This window comes from Arachis ipaensis, chromosome B09 (assembly GCF_000816755.2).
Source record: "Arachis ipaensis cultivar K30076 chromosome B09, Araip1.1, whole genome shotgun sequence".
Classification (NCBI taxonomy): Eukaryota; Viridiplantae; Streptophyta; class Magnoliopsida; order Fabales; family Fabaceae; genus Arachis; species Arachis ipaensis.
The window spans coordinates 45,405,447-45,429,590 of NC_029793.2; the positions used below are offsets into that span (position 1 = coordinate 45,405,447).

A 24,144-nucleotide genomic window follows, 5' to 3' on the forward strand; every position below is an offset into this window, starting at 1 on the left:
ATAATAATTTTTTTTATATTAAAATTTTCTTTTTAAGTATTGCATGTATTTGTCTTATTTGTGTGAAAAAAAAGTAATAGATTCAGAGCACATGTTGCATATGATGTAAATTAAATTAAAGTGGAGAAAATACTCAGTTTGCACTACAAGAAAATAAGTTTTCTGCCACGCTTTAAAAGCGTGTCGAAACGTGCAAAAAAACGTGTCGATAGCTTTTTGCCATGCTTTTTGAGCTATCGGCACGCTTTTGAAAGGGTCACATCCGCCAGCGTGCCGGTTGCTATATCGCCACGCTTTTGTGGATTTATCGGCACGCTTTTTTTGTTGGCACGCTTTCATCTCTTGCCACGCTTAAAAAGCGTGGCCATAGGTCTTAACCTATAGGTACATTTAAAAAGCGTATCGAAAAGTGCACATATCGCCACGTTTTTAAAACGTCCCAGAAGGTATGCTTTGGGTACTCTTTAAAAGCGTGCCAATAGGGGAAGCTATGGCTACACTTTTTAAACGTGCCAATAGGGTAAACATATGGCTATGCTCCAAAAGCGTGGCTATTTATAAATACGAAAAGATACGGCTACACTTAGAAAACGTGCCAATAGATGAGGATATGGGTACGCTTTTAAAGCATGCCGGTTGCCAAGTTATGGCCACACTTATTAAGCGTGCTTGTTAAGCCCAAAATTAAGATATAGCCACCCTTTTTAAGCGTGCCCATAAGTTTGGTCAGAATTTTTTTTTCATTTTACTTCTTAATATTTCATGCAAAATTCATATATAATTTTAAAATCATAGACCAAAATAAAATTATATATATTGAACTAATCCAACAAATATATAAACTTCCCCATAAAAAAAGACATACATATAAAACTTGTCATCACAAAAGTAGGCTTTGATGACAAAGTACCAAAAAGTAAAGTCATAACAAGTAAATAAGAATTACAATTCCAACAAGTGTCACATATCTACTTCTTTTATATACTTAGTTACAAAATATCAAATTTCATGAGTAGTGTGATCATCCATTATGAGCTCCATTGTTTTTATCACTGCCCTACAGAATTTTAAATAATCTTGTCTTAGTGCATGTTATAAAGGCGACTTCAATTAACTCCAACAAATCCAATTCTAAATCCAAATTAATTAAACATGAAAATGTCAAGGAAACTTTAATTAGGTCCCGCAATATTGCATATTCAGTCATTAGAACAAAAAACACATATTAAACACACAAAAAATAGTCCCTATACAAGGTCACAACCATATATGCTCCCCTTGGCACTTTTTTTATCTAGCACTATTGATAACATACCTATATCCTAATTCAACAGATACTTTATTTGAATAAAAACTAAGAAAAATAAAAGGTCAGCTCCTGCAATAAATTGAATTGAACACATATACTTATTTCATTCTATTTATCTACGAAAATTGAAAGAAAAACTCATGACGATGCAGCAAATTAAGCAATCAACAGTACATATTGATAAACCCATATTTTATGACATATATTGTGCTCAATTCAAGAGATTTATTCAATCCTTCACCTACTTATTCATGTAAATTGCATGGTTTTACTTTCCCTTCCTTATTAGGTGATATAGGTAAAATACGTGTTTCCTATACTTTAAAATTATTAATTACCCTTTATTATCATTCGATGCCGTGATTTGTGTGTTGAGAAGTTTCAGATCCTTTAAGGCAGGAATGAGTTAAAGGATGGAAAGGAAACATACAAAAATGGAAGGAAAGCACAAAATGGAGTTTTTGAAGAAACTGGCAGTGACGCGAACGCATGGACGACGCGGCCGCATGCCCAGCGCGAAAAGGCAGCGACGCGAACGCGTGACTGACGCGGACGCGCGCCTTATGCAAAACACAGATGACGCGGACGCATGACCGAAGCGAACGCGTGACAAGGAAAACTCCAGATGACGCGACCGCGTGACCCACGCGGACGCGTGATAGACGCCACGCACCAGAAATTACAGAAAACGCTCCCAGCGATTTCTGAAGCCTTTTTGGCCCAGATCAAAGTCCAGAAAGCACAAATTAGAGGTTATAAAGTGGGGGAATGCGTCCATTCATGAGGATGTATTGAATTATTCACTTTTTATGGTTTAGATGTAGTTTTTAGAGAGAGAGGTTCTCTCCTCCCTCTTAGGTTTTAGGATTAGGATTTCTTATTATTTCAAGTTAAGTATTCCAACTCTTTATCAGGTTCAATATTCTCTTTTATTATTTTCACAATTTAATTTATGAATTCTTCCATGTTACATATGATTCTCTTAATTAATGTTATTTGAGGTATTTCAGTTTATGATTGCTTTCTTTTATTTATGTTACTATTGCTTCCAATATGAAGATATTTTTTTTTGAGTAAGTTTATTTTTCCCCTTTTGGCTTTGGTTAAGTAATTGGTAACTCTGGAGTTATCAAACTCATCGTGATTGATAATTGTTATTTTTGCTAATCAAATCGAATTCCAATAACTCTAGTCTTTCCTTTGGAATTGACTAGGACCTGAGGATCAAATTGATTAGTCCACTTGACTTTCCTTTGTTTAGTAAAGGTTAACTAAGTGGGATTAAACTCAATTCTCATCACCATTGATAAGGATAACTAGGATAGGACTTCCAATTTCTCATACCTTGCCAAGAATTTATTTTATAGTTATTTATTTATTTTACTTGTCATTTAATTTACTTGTTCCTTACTTTTAAAACCCCCAATTTACAAAACTCATAACCAATAATAAGAACATACTTCCTTGCAGTTCCTTGAGAAGACGACCCGAGGTTTAAATACTTCTGTTATCAATTTATTTCGGGGTTTGTTACTTGTGACAACCAAAACGTTTGCACGAAGGAATTTCTGTTGGTTTAGAAACTATATCTACAACGCGACTATTTTTATAAAATTCATTACTAGCAAAAATCCAAACGTCAAAATGGCGCCGTTGCTGGGAAATTGCAATCGTGTGCCTTATTATTAGTTATTGTAAATATTTTTCTTTTATTTGTTTAATTGTTTTTGTTTTTCCCTTTTTATTTAGCCACTATGAATTCTCACCCCTCTCGCTTTGAGTTTGGTTCTAATATTGTTGAAAGGAGTGAAAGCTATAATAGGAATATGCATCAAGGTCTAAGCAATCAAAGATGGATGGAGTCAAGAGGATTTGATCAACCCTTCAGGCAACAACACCCTCCAAGATATCATGGACAAAGACCATTCTACAATGCAAACCAAGCTAATAGATATGGTGGACAACCTTGTAACTACCAACAAGCCCCGCCCTGTGCCTATAGACCACCCTCTCAACATAACTTTGAACCACCACACTCACAAGATCCTTTTCACCATTCAACACCGTATGATCCTTATTTACCCCAATTCCAATCCAATTACTCCCAAACACCACCACTTCCCTATGTACCATGTCCAAATCCATCACCTCGAGAATCATAATCTCGCCTCAAGGAAACAGTAGATCAACTTCATACAACCCTTCATCAGCTGGAGCAAGCAATACATCAATTATCTTCCAGACGTTCAAACCCTCAAGGAACTCCAATAGCTTTATGTAGATAATCTAATGACGAACGTAGCATGAAGGAGACACTAGAAACCCCCGAGGGCAGTAATGAGCACAACTTTGTTCTGGAACAATTGGAGGAAGCTCAAGTTATCCAAGAGGATGAAGTACTGGTCAAAAATTTAGGAGATGCTGAACCTTCATGGGAATCCAGAGTTGTGAAAAATTCTGTCAAGGACGTTACAATCGATGCCAAGGAGGATAGTGCACAACCCCCAAGGCAGATATTTTATGAAGAACTAGACGGAATAACCCAAGATGCAAGTTTCCTTGATGATGATAATCACAAGTCAAGTTCTCCAAGTAATGAACTTGCATCCGCAAGTGAATTCTCTGAGATCGAAGAATCTTCCCTAAGTGAATACGAAGATGATGCGGAGGTAGATTTCTCTCAACCTCCAGCTTATGACTTAAGTGATGAGGAAGACATAGGAGACTTTGATCAGGACACAGATGCATTTGAAGAATTTTGCAAAGAAGTGGAGGAATTCGCAGAAGATTACAAGGGAGTAGAACTTACAGAACCACTAGAAACACCTATCCCAAGGCCATTACCACCCAATACAAGCTTCAAGTGGGTACAATCCTTAACCTTTAACTTTACTTTTCCACTTGAATATGGTTTGCTTGAAACAGATGGCCAGCTTAGAGCTCTCTGTGGCTTTAAGAGTAAGAGGGAAATGGCTCGTACTCAGAGCTGATGCACAAGGTTCAATAAGGTTCCACGCTTCAACTCGAAGTGCACGGATTGGTATCATGTTCAATCGAATGGATCTCGGAAGACGTTTGATCATCTTGGTGAGAATACAATTTCTAAACCGCTCGGATGGAAAAATATAGATCAAAACAAAGACGGATTTAAAAGCAAGGTTTGGGATCCTAGAAAATATTCTGATATTCGTCACCCCGGGAGCCTAAAAATCTGTCTGAAGCTGCTCAGAAGATTTACATGCCAAGTTTGGGACCCCGGAGGCTGTTGGCATTCCAAATATTGGTGGAAATTTCTGGATGAATTTAAGCATAAGCCACCATAACAAGAAGCTCATCCAATGTCCAACTTAAGGACTTTAACTAAAAGTGCTAGGTGGGAGACAACCCACCATGGTATGATCGTTCCTGTTTCCATTTTATTTCATTTTGTTTATTTTTATATTGTTTTATTTTTATTGAACTTGGATGCTATTCATAACATTTGCATTTAGCACTGCATACTGCACCATTGCATACCTGCATAAAAAAAATAAAAAAATAAAAAAAAAGAAGAAGAAAAGAGAAGAAGGCGTGCGACGCGATCGCATCGCTAAAGCATTCGCGTCAATTACGAAAAACACCCCCCATGCGTCCGCGTCACTCAGGCGGCCGCGTGATCTGGAAATCGGCGTAAAAATCCAACGCCCAAAAATCTGGGCTGGAATCGTGCGGCTGTCGTTCGTTTAGCACAAAACGGCTCACGCGTTCGCGTCCATCACGTGAACACGTCACTAGCAAAACACCCATCCCACGCGAAAGCGTGAGCGACGCGTTCGCGTCGCGTGGATTGCACAACACCCCAAAGGAGACAGAGAGTTGCGCTGAAACGACGCTGGAATTGTGCGTTTAGCACAATTTCCTGCGACGCGATCGCGTGTCTCACGCGACCGCGTCATTCGTCCTTTTACCCATTCCATGCGATCGCGTCCCTCACGCGATTGCGTCAACCACAATCCACCCTGGCCACGCGACCGCGTGCCCCACGCGATTGCGTGGATTCAAATTCACTAACCCCAGTGACGCGAAACCCTATCCCCCCCACGTCCCTATTCTTCTCCCCCAAACCCCCTCTGCTCTCCCTCCCTCCTCCCTCTGCACCCATCACCACCACCCACACCGGACCGCCGCCCCAGCGCCGACCACCCAGACCCACCGCGCCAACCATCCCCCACTCCTTCTTCCTTCTCTCTCCTTCTTCTCTCTCTCTCTTCTCTTCTCTCTTCCACCACCGCGGCCCATTCTTCTTAAACCCACCCACCGATAACCCGAACCGAAACCCCCCTGCCACCACAAATAGCCACCACCACCACCGCGCAGCCCTATTCTGCCACTGCACCGTCGTGCCTCTCCCAGCACCACCGCAATGACACCCCCGCCATCTCTCTGTTCCCTAGCTTCATTCATATGCCCACCAGGTTCCGTCGAACGCCACCCTTCTTTCATTCCTAGTTATTTGCATATTTTTCAGTTTATGTTTAACATTATGCTAGTTAGAGATGTATGTTGTAGTGGATTCTAGGTGGTTAGGTAGACTAGGATGTGGTTAGTGGATTTAGGCCTGATTCATTGCGCTGTTCTTGCTACTTGCTTTATAATTTTCGCAATTCTGCTGTTGCTATGATATTAGTTTTGTTCATATGATGATCTTACTGTTCATGCTGCTATTGCGACTGCTCTTTCATGTTCATATTATTTATATCTATTTGCAGTTTTTTTTTTAAATTCATATGACCTATTCTGCTTGCTGTTTATTTTCTGGGAAAATCCAATTTTAGCCGAAATGCTGCCCAATTTTATGTAAATCATTTTGATTCTCATTCATGTATTGGTTTTGGCATTTTCAATTTTGCTTTCCTTAGCTTTCACCAAACCAATTCATGAATGTACGGACCAGCATTCGTATTCCTTTTGTTTTCCCAGTTAATAAATCACATTATTGTTGATTAGATTTCCATTTTCGCTATTGGTATATCTATATGAATCATCAACAACTTGATTTCCTTACTTGAATATGAGTTGTCTGCTGCTTCAATTTGTGAAATTCTTGTTACTTAGAAACCAATCATCATGCCACTGACTTGACTCACTCTTTACTTTTACTTTTGGCATAATTATGGTTTTTCCTAATTAACATGAATTCTATATTACATTTTGAATTGAACTTTCTCATCTCAGCTTTTTCACTCCGAAACAATCCAAAATGCACAATTATTCAACTCATTTCATAGTCTACTGCTCCTTTGCCACTTTGTGCTTATCTTGTTATTTGCCTACTTGTTTTCCTACTTTTATTATATCCTAGATTTCTGTTTTTTTTCAGGATGTCTGACCCTCAAAGAAAGGGAAAAGGAAAGGCAACAACTGGCAAACGGTAAAGAGGTAAATCCTCTATGTCTCTCCTGGAGCTTATGCATGATGAATCCTGGCGGGAGAAGCACTTCACCCTGCAGGAGAAGGCTGACCAGCTCCTCCCTGCCAATGATCCAATTAAGTTTGCAAACCGATACTGTGAGCTCAAGTATCCGATGTTTGCTACCTCCAGAAATCTATACCTGGAGAGGACTCTGAAAATTCCAGAAGAACTACAGCAGTACACCTCCGATCAGATCAAACAAAGAGGCTAGTTCTTCTTGGAGAGGAATTTGACTGAGGTCAATGCTTCCTGGGTAAGAGAATTCTACTGCAATTATTTCAAGACTTCCCTGGATGCAGTACACCTCAGAGGGAAACAATTACTAGTCACTGAAGAGGCCATTGAGGATATTCTGCGCCTTCAGCCTAAGTCAGATCAGCTTGACGGTTACCAAAAGGCTGAAGAGGATATGAGGTTTCTGAGATTTGACTAGGATGCTGTCAAGGAGAGGATAGCCCTTGACCCTACTGTCCCATGGGTCACGGGTAAGAACACCACCATGCCTAAAGGAATCAAGCGGATATACTTGAATGATGAGGCTCGGCTCTGGCACCAGATCCTGAGTAACTTTATTATGCCAAGCACTCGTGAGACGGAGCTGCCTGCTACTATGATCACCCTCCTCTGGTGTGTGCTGGAGGGTAAGGACCTGTACCTGCCACGATTCATCCGGCACTATATGGCCAGGGTACATGTCAGAGGCACCCTCCCCTTCCCTTATCTGGTCACCCAGCTAGGCCGTCGAGCTGACGTGCCTTGGGAGGATGCTGATGAGAAGCCACCTGCTGCGGACTGCAAGAAGATCATTCCTCACAGCAGGAACTTTCTGGCTTTAGGCCACAGACCTTCATTCCTTACTGCTTCCGATGAGAAAGCCACACCTTCAGCTGGCCCCTCTTCTTCCACTGCTACACCTGCCCCACCCACTGCACCCCGACCTGCTCCTGAGCCTATTTACCATTTGGTGCATCGCCTCTTCGCCCGATTGGACTGTATGGAGCGTCGCCACAAGCGATGCTATGAGCACCTCAAGTTGATGATCCGGTCCGGCGGCGACATTCCCTCCGAGCCTGCACCTCTTCTGACACATCTGAGGCAGAGGCAAGCACTCATGAGGAGGAGACACAGGCCCAGGCAGAGCAGGCAGGACCACAGCAGGCTGCGCCACAGCAGAAGGAGCCACAGCAGCTTCAGGCCGCCGATACAGAGATTCCTATCCAGTCAGAGCCTCCACTACAGCAGACAGGTCCTCCTACCCTCATCCAGTCTGCAGATCCTCAGACCACTAACGAGACTCCAGCAGCCCATCCTTCCAGTGATGACACTCCTTCACACCCAGCTTGAGTGAGCATCGGGGGCGATGCTTTATTTTAAGTGTAGGGAGGTCGCCATCTCTGGCGTATTTTTTTGGTGAACCACTACAGACTCTTTTATTTTATTTTGCTTATTTTTCTGTATTTTTATCTTTATTTTTATTTTTATCTTTCAGTACTTATACATTGTTCTTTTCATGTGTTTTTACTCTATTTTCTACATTTTGCACTTCAGTTCATATTTTAGCCATTTAGTTTAGTTGCAATTCTAACTTAGTAGTTATAGAATATGTGGATTAATTAATATAGTTTACCCCTTTAGCATATGATAGTTTGGTTTAAATTGAAAATAAAAAGGAAGTAAACTAGATACTTTAACATAATAAAAACAATCCACACACCTTGTATATATAGCATTACATGTTAGTTAGTTAACAACATTTCATCAAGGAGGAACACTAAAACTTTAAAGCCACCCAAAATTTTACATTGAGAATAATGGGAACTCTTGATTTTTACTTACATGACATGTGTAACTGATATATAAGTTTTGAGCTAGAGAACACACAGCCTGTGAAATTTGAGCTTAATTGTATGGTTACATTTAAACCATAAATTTTATTCCTGTGTGTTTTGCCCTTCTTTTTATTCTGATATTCTTTACTTTGTTTTAATCTATATGTCCGATTGTAGAATATAGATACATACCAAGAAAGTGATTGAGGCCATCATTTAAAATTTTCCTCACTTATCCCAAATTAGCCTACCTTTTACATCACCTTTGTTAGCTCCCTTGAGCTTTTTAATCTCCTCTTTTTCTGTAAACCACATTACTAGCCTTAAGCAGAAAAACAAATAAATCCCAAGTTGAATCCTTGGTTAGCTTAAGATAAGATATTGTGTATAATTTAAGTGTGGGGAACTTTATGGAAACATGGATGATAGAAACAAAGGTAGAAAGTTAAAAAGAATAAAAATATTCAAAATAAAAATTTTGGGAAGCATGCTCATGTGAAATCAATTGAATTACCATGTACAGAAAAAAAAGTTTTTATTTTCGGTATTTAATTAAGGGGATACAAAAAAAAAATTCTCCAATTGCAAAATAAATGCACATGGGATAAAATTAAAGTTAATGCATGAGCTTGCAACACAGTGAGAAAAGTTTGGCAAAAAGGTTAAGAAACTTTGAATTGCAAAATGTGTATATTAGGTGAGATCTTAGACTAATCAAAGATTCACTTATTAGCTCACTTAGCCTTATACATATACCCTTACCTTTACCTTGGCCCCATTACAACTTTGGAAAAGACCTCATGATTTTTGTATGCCTATATTCTATAATTGTTGATTGGTTAGATGAAGAACAAAGTTATAGAAAGTAAGGATAAAAAGAAGAATAGAGTGATTAACCCAATAAACACTGAGTGACCAGAGAGTAAACATATAATCCAGTGAGGGTTCGATAGCTCATCACCATATATCTCTGCTTAAATTGTTAATTGTCTTGTAAGTTTGTAAAATATTTTACCCATCTCAATTGTAAAAGCGCTTTAACATTATCTAAGGTTGGCTATGCATATATGATTCCTTGAGAATGTGAATTAATTTAATTACATGTAAGTTTTATATACAAGTAAATGACAATTAGAATTGCATGATCCATTTAGGTAGTTGCATTTAGGATAGATTGCATTGCATGAAATTCCACCACTTTAACCTTACCTTACTCTTTATCTTGGACTTAGCATGAGGACATGCTATTGTTTAAGTGTGGGGAGGTTGATAAACCCATATTTTATGACATATATTATGCTCAATTCAAGAGATTTATTCAATCCTTCACCCACTTATTCATATAAATTGCATGGTTTTACTTTTCCTTCCTTATTAGGTGATATAGGTAAAATACGTGTTTCCTATGCTTTGAAATTATTAATTACCCTTTATTACCATTCGATACCGTGATTTGTGTGTTGAGAAGTTTCAGATCCTTTAAGGCAGGAATGAGTTAAAGGATGGAAAGGAAACATACAAAAATAGAAGGAAAGCACAAAATGGAGGTTTTGAAGAAACTGGCAGCAACGCGAACGCAAGGACGACGCGGCCGCATGCTCAGCGCGAAAAGGCAACGACGCGAAGGCGTGACTGACGCGGACGCGCGCCTTAAGCAAAACACAGATGATGCGGACGCATGACTGAAGCGAACGCGTGACAAGGAAAACTCCAGATGACGCGACCGCGTGACCCACGCAGACGCGTGACAGACGCCACGCACCAGAAATTATAGAAAACGCTCCCAGCGATTTCTGAAGCCTTTTTGGCCCAGATCCAAGTCCAAAAAGCACAGATTAGAGGTTATAAAGTGGGGGAATGCGTCCATTCATGAGGATGTATTGAATTATTCACTTTTATGGTTTAGATGTAGTTTTTAGAGAGAGAGGTTCTCTCTTCTCTCTTAGGTTTTAGGATTAGGATTTCTTATTATTTCAAGTTAAGTATTCCAACTCTTTATCAGGTTCAATATTCCCTTTTATTATTTTCTCAATTTAATTTATGAATTCTTCCATGTTACATATGATTCTCTTAATTAATGTTATTTGAGCTATTTTAGTTCATGATTGCTTTCTTTTATTTATGTTACTATTGCTTCCAATCTGAAGATATTTTTATTCGAGTAAGTTTATTTTTCCCCTTTTGGCTTTGGTTAAGTAATTGGTAACTCTGGAGTTATCAAACTCATCGTGATTGATAATTGTTATTTTTGCTAATCAAATCGAATTCCAATAACTTTAGTCTTTCTTTAGGAATTGACTAGGACCTGAGGATCAAACTGATTAGTCCACTTGAATTTCCTTTGTTTAGTAAAGGTTAACTAAGTGGGATTAAACTCAATTCTCATCACCATTGATAAGGATAACTAGGATAGGACTTCCAATTTCTCATACCTTGCCAAGAGTTTATTTTATAGTTATTTATTTATTTTACTTGTCATTTAATTTACTTGTTCCTTACTTTTAAAACCCCCAATTTACAAAACTCATAACCAATAATAAGAACATACTTCCTTGCAGTTCCTTGAGAAGACGACCCGAGGTTTAAATACTTCGGTTATCAATTTATTTAGGGGTTTGTTACTTGTGACAACTAAAACGTTTGCACGAAGGAATTTCTGTTGGTTTAGAAACTATATCTACAACGCGACTATTTTTATAAAATTCTTTACTAGCAAAAATCCTAACGTCACATATTCAGCTTAAAAGTAGAAATAAGGTAGGAAACTTGCCAAGGCCAACAAATAGATGAGAAGATAAAGCATAGAAAAAATTATAGTTAAGCAATCAACAGTACATATTCAACCAACAGTACACTACAAGAAAATTCAACAACCAATAATACGAGATTAGGACATAAATCAATAGTACATATTTAGCCCGCAACATAAATTTAACATGAAAAATGAAATTCTATAATCTAAATCAAAGTAATGACAATAATACGAGGTTAGGATAGTTACTTACATCATTGGTTGGTGGAATGTGAGTTGCTTCGGAGTAGTGGGGAGTATTTCTTGGTCTACTACTTGAGGCATCCAAAGGAGAATTTTGGGCCGCTTGCACTAAGGCTGCTACCTCTTCGACACTCATTCCAGGATTGAGTTGGTGCAACATCACCTCTAATAGACCACAAACACCGTCCATCTTCTTTTCTAATGATAAGACCTTATCATTGTATTCAACCTTCACTTGGCGAATCTCCTCATCCTTTCTAAGAGAGCTTCTTGTAACTGACGTCCCATAACAACGAACTCGACCTGGTTAGTCCTTTCCTAGCACTACTACAAATGCATCCTCATGATTTTCCCCTGCCTCTATGCGGCTTTGAAGTTCATTCTACCAAAAGTAACAACAACAAAAATACAAAGTCACATTAACTTAATATAGATACAAATCTATCTAGCATTTATATTGTACAAATCTAAATACAAATACAAAACAACTCACAATTGTTGTTTATGTTTTAGCAACAATTTCTTTTTCATTTTTACTTGTCCGAGTTGTTATGAAAACTTCAGCCCTTGATGGCTCTTTATTGTTCTCTTTAGAGTCACGCTAGAGTATGAAGAGAAAAATTTACATGAAGCATACTAACTAGACAATATAACATAGATATAAAGGAGAAATCACAAAAAAAATAAGTTATGTTACCAACCATACAAGCATTTTAACAGGTAAAGACGGATAGTAAAAGATAATCTTGTGAATCCTTTACACCTGAGGTATAGTTCTTGGCTTGCCTCATCCACCAATTTATAAAATTTCTTTGCACATTCGTTGGGCCCTGTATTTTTTCCATCAAATTGTGTAGTATCTCTGAATCTATCACGTAACAGCTCATCAATGTTATCATTACAGTTATATTCACCGTCTGTGTCACTGTCAACATCCATAGCAGCAAGTGATTCTCCATGATTAAACCACCGCCTATAACCTTCTACAAATCTGTGGCATATTAAATAGTTATACACGTCCTCTCTCTTTAACCAAAAACTATTAGAACACTTTTTACATGGGCATTGAATTTCTTCCCCTTGAGGAATTCCCGCTGATGAAAAAGCAAAATGTAAAAAACCTTTCTACACCGAGTTTATATTCTTTCAAATGACGGGGCGTATCCATCCAATCCTTGGAGACATCCATCGAAAACCTATGTATTTCAAATAGATAGCTAAGTTCCTATTCTAAAGTCCTTAATTAATGTTAGTGTCACTAACTGCGAATCTAGCTTCCTATGTAACTAAGGAGAGACAATGTTTTCCAAACCTCCAAAATACTTTGAAGATAACTAACAAAAAATATGAAAGAAAATTGAGTTTTTGCAATTCTTAAAGAAAGTCTTGAAGTGACTGACTCAAGAAAGCACTTAAGTAGTATACATAACATGAATAATAAATTAATGGATGTTGTTTTGAAGTTTAGCAAATTGATAACAAAAATTGTTATTGATAAAAGCAATTGAAGGAATCAACCAAAAATGGGTTAATGATAACTAATGAGTGTAGTTTATACGAGGTTAGGACATAGAGAACCACGATCACATGACCTCTAATGATAGAGGTTCTATTACAAAACAAATAAGTTATAACAACTTAACATTCATTAGCGTAGTTGCCTCTACAGAAGCTATCAGAATTTTTAAAATTAAACTAAAATAAAGATAGTCAACTACCACCGCAGAAACTAAATCCGTATCCTAGCAGCAACAGCAGTACCACAGCAGAAGCAAACCAAGAGAGGTGGCAGTGGCAACAGCAGCGAAAAGACAATTATTAAAAGCTTGTAATAAAAAAATAGACTTAAATCAATACTAATAAGATTCAGTAGCAACCAAGCAAACACAAGATTCAGTTCAAGCAAACAAACACAGAGTGTTTATGATGATTATTTGTAGCGAGACAAAGAGGAATAAAAAAAAGTTATTAAAAAATTTTAAGTAGTTCAAAATAAACCGCTAAGATACATTATTCCTGTTATGCACACATTTAAATTTCAATTAAATTAAAATTGTGACTCACTCAATTTTAATATGACTGCATTAGTGCATTACATACAAACACATGTAGTAGTAATTGCATTTAACTGAGTTGCTATGCTTAACACAGAGATCAAACCCTACATAGTATATAGTACTTACTTTACAAAGTAAAATACAAATAAAGATAAGGTATTCTTTGCAATTTGCAAACCAGCAAACTGTAGTACTAGTATACAGAGTCCTCAATATTTAAAGTGGCAAATGCACTCAAGTGAAGGTAAATTTTAATACAATTGGGCGTAGTGTTGATAAAGCAAACTAAAAACAAAGTGTATGTGTTTGAATAAGTTAAATTTTGTTGTAGTCTCAAACTAAAATAAGTGAGAACTCACAGTTAGAGTGGAAAATGAGAAGCTTAGAGCAGATAACATGAGGTTGGATCCTTATTCATCGAACTCTACCCTTCTTTTAAATCGAGGTTGTAACTTAAATATGCCTAAAAAAACTCTGCACACTGTAAGAATACTAGAACAAACACAATTGACATGATATTAAAAATTAAATCGAATACAGGTAAAATTTTTTTGAAAAGGAATGAAATGAAATATCAGAAAGATATGATCCTTCTCGGTGGTACATGCAGAAGCAGTAGTAACCCTAATTAGTAGTTATTAACCAAAATCAAACCTAATTTGACTCGTTAATTACACTAGTTAGCCAAAGAGAACGAATCAAAAAACAAAACAGAAACGAACAAATTAAAGGGGTTAAAAAAAGTTGGAAATGAAGAGGTAGCATTAGCGTGGAGCAGTGTTGATGATCTTGATCATCATAATCAGATTAAAAAAAAAAGTTCTGAAATCTGCACACATCTGAGCTACAAAAGACTATGATCTGTGATAACAAGACTGAAATCATATTGGATGGGTGTATTCTATTATTTTATAATCACTAATTTTGGCTTTATGGTTAGATAATGAGTGTAACCCAAAAAATAAAGTAGTTAACTAGCGAAAAGGCTTCAACAAAAATGAGCAGCCACATGCTCGTTCAAATAATAAAAATCAAACCAGAAAAGATGAACTTAATCCCAAAGGTAAGCACGTATTTCGAGCTGTCGAGGAGATCCCTCAATTTTCTTCCGCTTGAATTATCTCGGCTAAAAACCCCTTGAGAGTTGCATTGACCTGAACTTGTTAATGAAATATCATTAGAAGCTGTAACAAAAATAAAGATGGCAGTTAATTCAAATAGAATTAAACCTATAAGTCCCTACATTATATATAATTTACTGTGACAAGTGATTTATGAAAGGTAAATTAAAAAAAAAATATTAAAATAGTATAAAAAGGAATAAATGAAGCTGCAGAATCTCTGATTCTACTCTTAGACGAAGCACAACATATTATTCCACCACAACTCCAACCCAAAACACCCCTTAGGCTTGGGGTATCAATCTCTATCTCTTTTTTTCTTAATAATTTTTAGTAATTAAAGGTATGTAGATGGAGAAGAAGGGTACCCTATGAAGAGAGGGCATATGTAATGAGTCAGAGTAGTTGGGTTGGGCCCCTTGTTATTGTATCTTTTCAAGAATTGGTGGAACCATAGAAAGGTGTTGTTACAAGTTACAGACCTATGTGAATGAAACCTTAGAAAACATGAGCAACAAAAGAACCTTGTTCAAATTTCTGTTGTGAAAATTTGTTCTATGATTGCTTTAAGAAACTAATTAATCATCCAAACAAGGCATAGTAAAAGTAATGATTAACTAAACAATAGAAGAGACAACATTTTAAACTAAACAAGAAGAGAAAAAAGTGCTTAGTTAGTTAACTAAATTCCAATTAGAAAGAACACAAAATAACAAAGAAGAACAAAGCAATTTGTGGTTTCAAAAAACTTAAAATAGAACCATTCAGTTAAAGAGAGAGCAGAGAATATATTCAAAAGATAAAGTATGCAAACAAAAGCAACTGAATACATTAAACCAAAAACAGAAGGGAAACAGAAGTGAGGATCAAGAAACAAACAAACAGTATCTTCAAACTTAAGCAACAAATGTCAGAACAGAATAGAACGGAACAGAACTGAACTTAACTGAAGAAGCTAAATAAAAAAAAGAAAAAAAAAGAAGAAGAAGGAAAATTACCTGAACATAGGAATTGACTCAGTAGAAGAAACATTATATAGTATTTTACACATCTTTCCATTATTAAAAAAAAGAGATAGAGATTAAAACCCCAAGCCTAAGTGGTGTTTTAGGTTGGAGTTGCAGTGGAATAATATCTTGTGCTTCGTTTAAGAATGGAATCAGAGTTGCTATTTTGCTATTTTCTAATATTGCACATTAGTTAAAATAGCAGAAAACAGCAGAAACCATCCAATAAAAAGCAAGAGCTAACCACTAATCAATTCAATAAAACAGTAGAAAACATTCAATAATCATCCAATTTTCTTGATTACAAATTAAAACAGCAGCACAGCAAGAGCTCATCACTAATAAATAAAACAGCAGAAAACATTCAATAATCATCCAATAATCATCTATTTTACAAATTAACACAACAGCATAGCAAGAGCTAATCACTAATCAATTCAATAAAAAGTTAACAGCAGAAAACATTCCATTGATCATTCAATTTTCTTGATTGATTTCTAAATGGAGCATTTTGAAAAAACAAAGATGGAGCACAACTGAGCACTAACCTTTGAGTAGCACGGCGAGCAGAACCACGAGAGAGAGGTGAGCAGAATCGCAAGAGAGAGGCGAGCAGCACGACGACCAAAACAGCGAGAGGGACGACAAGCAAAACAGCAAGAGGAATGGTGAGTTGGCTAACACAACGATGAACCTGGTTGCGATCTTGAGCACGAAGGCTGGCAACAGTGAGATAGATGGCGGCATGATGGAGGTTAGGGTTTTCTAAACCTTTCAAGGAAAAGCCACTCAAAACCCTTTCAAAGCAACGTCGAGGAAGACAACGACTATTGACGGTGATGGCGACGGGAAGCTCGAGGAAAACCACCGTAATGAACGATGAAGGTGATGATGAAGGTGATGAAGGCTGGGTGCGATGAAGGGCGGTGATAAAGATGACGATGAAGGCGATGGGCTAGGTGCGATGAAGCTGAACGATGAAGATGGATGAACGACGAAGGCTGGGTTCGAGAAGATGAAGCTGATGGCGCCTTTTAGGGTTTGAAAGTGAAATTTAGGGTTAAAAGTGAATTTTAGGGTTAAATTTGATAACTTAGAAAACAAAAGGTTAAATGTGAGAAAAAATAGGTGGGAAACTAAATTTTAGGGAAGGAAACTCTATCGGCACGTTTTTTTACGATGCCAAAATAAACACGGGATAGCCACGCTTTTCAAGCGTGCCGGTTTCCCTCTATGGCCACGCTTTTTAGCGTAATAAAAAAAAGAGTGGCCAAATTTTTAATCAGTGGCCACCCTCGTAAAAGCGTGCCGATTTCCCTTTATGGCCATGCTTTTCAAGCGTGGTAGTAAAAAAGCGTGGCCAAATTTCAAATAAGTGGCCACGCTCGTAATAGCGTGTCGATTTTCCTCTAAAAAGCATGGAAAAAAAAGCGTGGACAAATCTCAAATCAGTGGCCACCCTCGGAAAAGCGTGGCCATTGACCACTTTTGGCACGCTTTCAAAGCGTGGCAAGAAAAAAGTGTGCCGACAGACCTTTTTTCTTGTAGTGTTGGTCCCTGAAGTTACACTCGAGCCTCAATTTAGTCCTTGACGTTTCAATTGCCTCTATTTAGTTTCCAAACTTTATAAATTTTAATCACCTTAGTCCTTGTGGTGGTTTCCGCCACAGAGTCATAACCGGAGAGATGACGTGCACAACAGAATGCCACGCTGGACGTCTAACAGATATATTATGTGGCATTTGAAACTTTTGCATCAATTTAGTCCTTAGGAACTATTTAAATCCCTAATCCCCAAATCCATTTGAAGCCCCTTAACTTCTTCGTGGATTCTTACTCCTATTTTGGGAGACGTTTTTATGAAGTCCATGATGGGTAATGGCAGTAAATCCGTTGGGAGTTTCAGCAATCAACGCTCTAATGGAGGTTGGAGAACCACTCGAAGCAGAGAAGAATTATTTTCAGAGTGGTGTGAGTGTGGGTGTAGACCCATTCTGAGATGGTCAGGAATAGATGCAAATCCAAGAAGACCCTTTTTTGGGTTTCCAAACTACAATGTAAGTGCAAGATTATTCTTAACTTTTTCTAAAGCTTGTAGTATCTGATTCTTCTCCATCTCCGCTGAATCTGTTTGTAGAGTGTTGGCAAGAGGTGGTATGGGTTGTTTGTTTGGGCTAATGAATTCCATAAAGAAGGAGAATTAAGAGGCAGAGTAGTACCGAAAAATGAAAATGATGAAGAATGGAAGATGAACTTTGCTTGAAAAATTGGAAGTTTGGAATCTGATATTAAGGCTTTGAAATTGGGAGGAGCTTTGTTGGTTGCAATAAATTTGCTTGTAGTTGTTATGTTATTATGAAAATGGTGAAGATTGGCCTGATGTTTTTTGGTAAATAGCCAAATTTTGATGGTGTTGATTCAAATTGAAGGAATATTTTGAAGAAAAATTAACATATGTTGTTATATGTATTGTTATATCTATTTTTATTTTAAGTCTCAATGAATAAAAATTAGACCTGCGTTAGTATGAATCAAACAACAAAAAATAAAATATAACAATTTCAGATAAGAAATATCATCCAATTTCTTTATATTCATTAATAAAAGATCCACATCGATACTGAATTCAAACACAACTAAAAAATTTAGTGTGATGCAACACACAAACAAAACAAAGTAAATTATCCAAAAGGAACTATTCCAAGTATAACTAACTAAAAGCCACCATTATAGAGTTATCCAAACTTAGAAAAATAAGATAACTAATCCAAAAGGTAACTAATCCAAAAGTATAATGCCCTAATACATATAAAGCTCCCAAAGATAGAATGATCAACAATTCAATTCTTTTTCTTGGAGGTTTGAATCCGGGAGTAGGGACAAATTTTATGAAACTAGATAGTTGTGTGGCTGTCCCTGAAGATGCACCTTGCATTGGATCAACTGGTACATTGGTTGCTGGTGGAGTACTAGATGGTTGGGACACCGTTCTTTTGGTTGCAAGCTTTGGGGGCCTTGCATTATATTGCACTACACTAGTCTCTAGCTATAAAAAGTGTGAAGTTAGTGAAATTTGAAAAAAAAATAAATTGGCATAGTGGTTAAATTTAAGGTATAATTTAAAATATACCATTACCTGTAGAGAATCTTCATTCTGAGACATAATTAGTTGGCTTATGCCAAGTTCAACCTCATCCTGACCTTGATGCTGAATTTCTTTGTGTGCACCAACTTGAGATGGTACATCAGCAGGTGGAATAGCATGGGTAGGGTTCACAATTGGAGCAGCAATGGTAGGAACAGTAGGGTTGGAATTACCACTTTTAGCAGCAGCAGCTGCCATTTCTTCAGCCTTTCTTTTTAGGTAGTTTCTCTTGGTGTGGGCTTTTTTCCCACAATAATGACATGAACATTCTTTATAAATCCTCTTCATCTTGGTCTTTTGCTTGTTGCTTCCATCAGGGTCCTCGTTAGCATCTTTCTACGTTTTTTCTTGGGTGCCCCTGGCATCGTTTTGAATTTTGGAGCTTGTGGTCTATTGTATGGAGACTTCTTTCACATTGCTTGGCCAGGAATAGGATTTAAATAGAATGCATATGTGTCATTATATGTATCCATTGTCAACCACTTGTGACAAAATTCATCAAGACGTTTTCCGGCCCTAGCCAACGCAGCACAAGCATGGACACAAGGCATCCCTGCAAACAGAATTACAATAGATACAACCAACAATAATTAAATATATTTGCATCAGAAAACCAAAACATAGTATCATATAAGATGAATCTTGATCATGTAACAAAAAAGAATTCATTAACTACCACTTAGTTGCCAAAAACCATATGAACATAGCCTCTCTCCCAAGTCAACTACCATATTGGTTGGATGGCCAATGACTTCAAACTTTTCATATTTTTTGTCTCCAGACCATATAGGATTCCAACTCTTTGATTCCTTCCTTATCTTCTCCAACCTACTACGCTGTATTGGGGGTAAAATTCTAATGTGGCTCCTAAGTTTCACCTTATTCATAGCAATTGTCCTCATGGCTGTCTAATGAGAAATCTATCTCTATATGAATTGGCTTCCCTTTAGATGATGATCTTGTTGGAGGTCCCTTGCTTGCTTACCTTGTCACAAGCCTTCTAACATATCTTCCACCCTTGGTCAAATTCTTTTTTGCTCTACTATCTTTGAATTCAGTTAATTTGTTGGGATGGTTTGATTTGTTGAGTTGGGTTGATTTATTGGGTTGGGTTGATTTTTTTGCCTCATTTGATTTCTTGGATTGTAACTTTGGGTTGCAATTAGGCTTGGATTTGGGCCTAACTTCAGTTGCTGTGTTTGGAGTTTCGATTTGGGTAGAGGTGAATATTGGGATAGGAATTCATTTTGGAGAAGAGGTAGGTGTTGGACTTGGGGCAGGGGTGGGTATTAGGATGAGAGTTGGTTTGGAGTAGAGGTGAGTATTTGTGTGGGAGTTAGATTTGGGGCAGGGGTGGGTACTTGTGGCAGCGGTGGATATTTCGGTGGAGGGTTCGACTCATCCGAATACATCAATTATTTTTCCTTAGATGGTTGTTGTTCCTCAACATAATTCGATTCAGAGACTCCATGCTCATAATAGACATGAGCAACTCCATTGTTTTGTCCCAGCATAAAAGCACATTTTTAGCATCTCATCGTCATTAGTCAAGGTCCTCAAACCAGTTGTCAAGGGCATGTTAGGAACCAACCACCTGCATTGCTCAACCTTATCATAGCCAAGGTCGCTGATTGAAAAAACATCCAATGTGTCTGTATCTAACTCAGGTAATTTTAGTTGACCTTATCAAGTTTCTATCTTCATTTTTGACAAATAATCCTCTATGGTGATATATAATTTTAATGAATTGATCTCCCATTTGCACACAGAAAAATTAAAAAATATCATCAATAACAACAACTAGAACTAGTATGGTTGATATATATATATATATATAAGTTCTTATGTTAGTGTAACTAAGTAGATTCTCAGTTCATTCCACCACTACAATTTCAATTGTAAATATAAGAAACTAACAAAATTCACCTCAATGTTTATTCAATGATTTAATTGAATTGAAGAAAAAGAGATGTAATAAGGCAAAATCATGTAATTTGACTACTCTTTACCATATCTTGACAAGCTTTATGTTACTTAGATTATTTTTTTATTAGTTTAATATTGATGATAATTAATTATAATAGGAGTACATATAGAGTACATAACGAGTACATAAGACATAAGGTTACCCTAAAAATATTTTTTTCTCTCCTCAGTTAGACTTGCTAAAACATAAATTGCATTGTTGTTATGAGAACAACAGACTAAAACGAGTTCATTTAGAAAATTAGATCAATTACTCCATGTTACAAGATGCAATAAGCAATTGACTTAATGAGATTAAGACTTTGATAAAACTGCACCTCTCTTCTAAATAAAACATATTGCATATGACATTCTGATTCCATCTTTTTATTTCTTAATCCATTGATTATCAGACAAACACACCCATGTTGAAACCCTAACCCAAAAAAAATCCCCTAAAATATTCAAAATCAAAATAATGGTACAGAAACAGGGAATGATCAAACATCTAACTAATAAGCCAAGAAATTAAATGATATTCACCGAAAATATAAACCCTAACAGAGAATAAACACAAAAATTAACATATACTAATATGCAAAACAAAATGCATTTAGCTAGAATGCATAAAAAGAAAAAAGAGGAGGAACCAAAAGTGAAGCAAAAAAACAAAGTGTCATCATGGATATAGAAGTTTTTTTATTCACTATTTTGCTTACCTCAATCTTAGTCAACGTAGGTGAAGAGAAGACGACCGGTGCAATATGAAGTGGTTGAAGAGAAGAGAATCGCGACTTCAACGAATCTGATAAGTCAGACTCGCAGCGCCATTGAAGAGAAGAGAAAGAAGAAGAACAGTCCTATTATGGGGGAGAATATGGTGTAGTACTTGTTTAACTAAAACATTTGCCATCTCATATAACATGATACGACGTCGTTTTGGGATGTTTGAGCGTCAAACAAAAACGATGCCGTTTTAGTGGAGTCCAGCGTGGCATTCTGTTGTATACGTCATCTCTCCGGTAATGACTATGTGGCAAAAACTACCGCAGAGACTAAGATGATTAAAATTTATAAAGTTTAGAGACTAAATAGAAGCAATTAAAACGTTAATGATTAAATTGAGACTCGAGTATAACTTCAATGATCAAACTGAATATTTTCTCATCAAAGTGATCTGTGTTGTCTTTAGGTACTTTTGGGATAAAAACAAAGTTTTATTATTACAACTAAATATTTTAATCCAACTAAATATATTATTGGACAATTAAAATTTCAGTTGTTGATAAATTTTAACCTAACTATTAATTATTTTATCATTACAATATCTTCACATAATTAATTAAAATAATTGTCATATTAAATGTATTATTTATTATTAGCAGATTTTTTTAACTTAGTTAATTTATGAATGACAACCAATTAAAATAATGTCATCAGTCTGAACATTTAGAATTTGTACGAATTCAGACCATTCTCTTGTTAAATAAGCTTCATCATTCGCTATTCATGTAATGTGGCAAGATATAGAATAGCCCAAGGTTCTAAAAATCGGTTCGAACTGGCCGATCGAATTGTGAACCGACGAGGAAAGCAAGCCAGTCAGAAGGCATAACCGCCAATTCAAAAAACCGTGATTAGACCACTGAATCGATTGGGAATCGCCCGATCAAATTAAACCAAAATCCGGCCGATTTTTACATTTTGGATTAAAACAACGCTGTTGTATTCATTAATAAAAAAAAAGAAAGAAAACAGTAACCTACAACCCAGAACCCTAATTCCCTTCCTGGAGAACTCACTTGCTCACTATCAGGCAGCAACATCTCACCTTCGAGCTCCTCCCTCACTTTATTACTTGCTCCATCCACCGTGCCACCGCCACCGTAGCAACTACTTGAAGCCACCTTTCTATTATGGTCGTCTCTGCCACTACTTGAAGCCATCGTTCTCACTGCAACTCGTCTCACATTGTTCCTCCGTCGCGTCGGTTTTGTTCCACCGCGCTCCAGCCCTTCTTTGCTCCAATTTTGCGACGCTCCAGCCTCCACGTCTCCAGTTTCGTGGTGGTCCGGACTACCTCTTCTCCAGTTCTGCCGCGTCCAACTTTTCGATGCTCCCTCACCTCTATAATTTTTTATTTTTCTTCTTCAATTATTGTTGTCATTACTTTGTTTCGGTTTAGGATTGTTAATAATGTTCTTTGAATCTTGATTCTGATATTCTGTGGTTCTATTGTCTTTAATTTTTTGTTGTTGTTAGTTTTTACAGTGATTTACTAATTTTCTTTGATTTTGTTATGGTTATTTATGGACTTATGGTTCTGTGGTTCTATATTAGACTATAGTTATGTTTTAGTGTGTTTATTTATATTTTATTTATTATTTTATTATAAAATAGTTTTTTGATTAAACCACGGTTGAATTAGTGAACTAATAGCTAAAGTGGTTCGATGATCGGTTCGATTTTTTTATTCTTGAAATAGTCACATTAAGAAACTAAATTGACTTTTATTCACATTAATAGCATTGCATTGATGCACCAAAAGGCCAATAATTTTTTAAAAAAGAATCACAATATGTTATAAAATTATTTTTATTCCTTTGTTGAACTCTTACATCCATGTAATTAGAACTTTAATTAGTGAACACAACTCAATGTGGTATTTGATAGATATGGTGTATTGTAAACGATTGCAGCAAAGGACAATCGTGTTGTAACGTTAGACAAAAAGAATAAGTTTGAGTAAGACAATTATCAAATTATCAAAAGAAGAATAATAACATTACTACATCAAAAAATATTATAAAAAATTATAACTTGTACGTTAAAAGAATTAATTTCGATAAAAAACGAAGAATACATTCTTATTCTACGAAGTAGTCAAGAAAGAATAACAAATTAAAAAATTTAAACAAAATGCTTTGATTTTTAAACTTAGACTCATGAACAAAAGAAAATACTATATATAGCACGAAATTATTTATTGATATCAATATTAATTTGATTCTAATTAATCCACATGTGCATTATTGAGAATATTAACAAAACTATTAACGTTAGTATTATATTTATGACTAATTATGTTTAATTATAAATTATATTAGAATAATTGATAATTAAAATTATTGACAATTAATATAATTAGAATAATTAAAAATATTAATGATTGACAATTAGTATAATTATGCATTAAATGCTAATTTTTATGCAATTATAAAAAATATTTTTCTAAAATAAATTGAGAAAAAAAAAGTATACATA

At 36.3% G+C, this 24,144-nt stretch overlaps 1 protein-coding gene and 1 long non-coding RNA gene across 2 annotated transcripts in view; one reads left to right on the top strand and one right to left on the bottom strand.

The window, feature by feature from the left end:
• LOC110266496 overlaps positions 5,678-24,144 on the top strand; it is a 22,474-nt gene continuing 4,007 nt past the window's right edge. Inside the window, exons 1-2 of the long non-coding RNA XR_002353902.1 lie at positions 5,678-5,688; positions 13,411-13,413. This is a non-coding gene — a long non-coding RNA (uncharacterized LOC110266496). The remainder of the gene's footprint in view (positions 5,689-13,410; positions 13,414-24,144) is intronic.
• On the bottom strand, positions 19,003-20,534 carry LOC110266495. Its single transcript, XM_021111334.1, has 2 exons — positions 19,592-20,534; positions 19,003-19,468 (listed from the first exon to the last, which is right to left on the bottom strand). The coding sequence occupies exons 1-2, from the start codon at positions 19,815-19,817 to the stop codon at positions 19,326-19,328; spliced, it is 369 nt and encodes a 122-aa protein (XP_020966993.1). The 5' UTR covers positions 19,818-20,534; the 3' UTR covers positions 19,003-19,325.

What these genes read in the sequence shown, in the direction of transcription:
- LOC110266495 (XM_021111334.1), bottom strand. Translation starts at nt 19,817, where the DNA reads ATGAGGACAATTGCTATGAATAAGGTGAAACTTAGGAGCCACATTAGA. An exon ending in TGGTTTTTGGCAACTAAGTG is followed by an intron (nt 19,469 to 19,591) that starts GTAGTTAATGAA and finishes TTCTGTTTGCAG; the next exon opens with GGATGCCTTGTGTCCATGCT.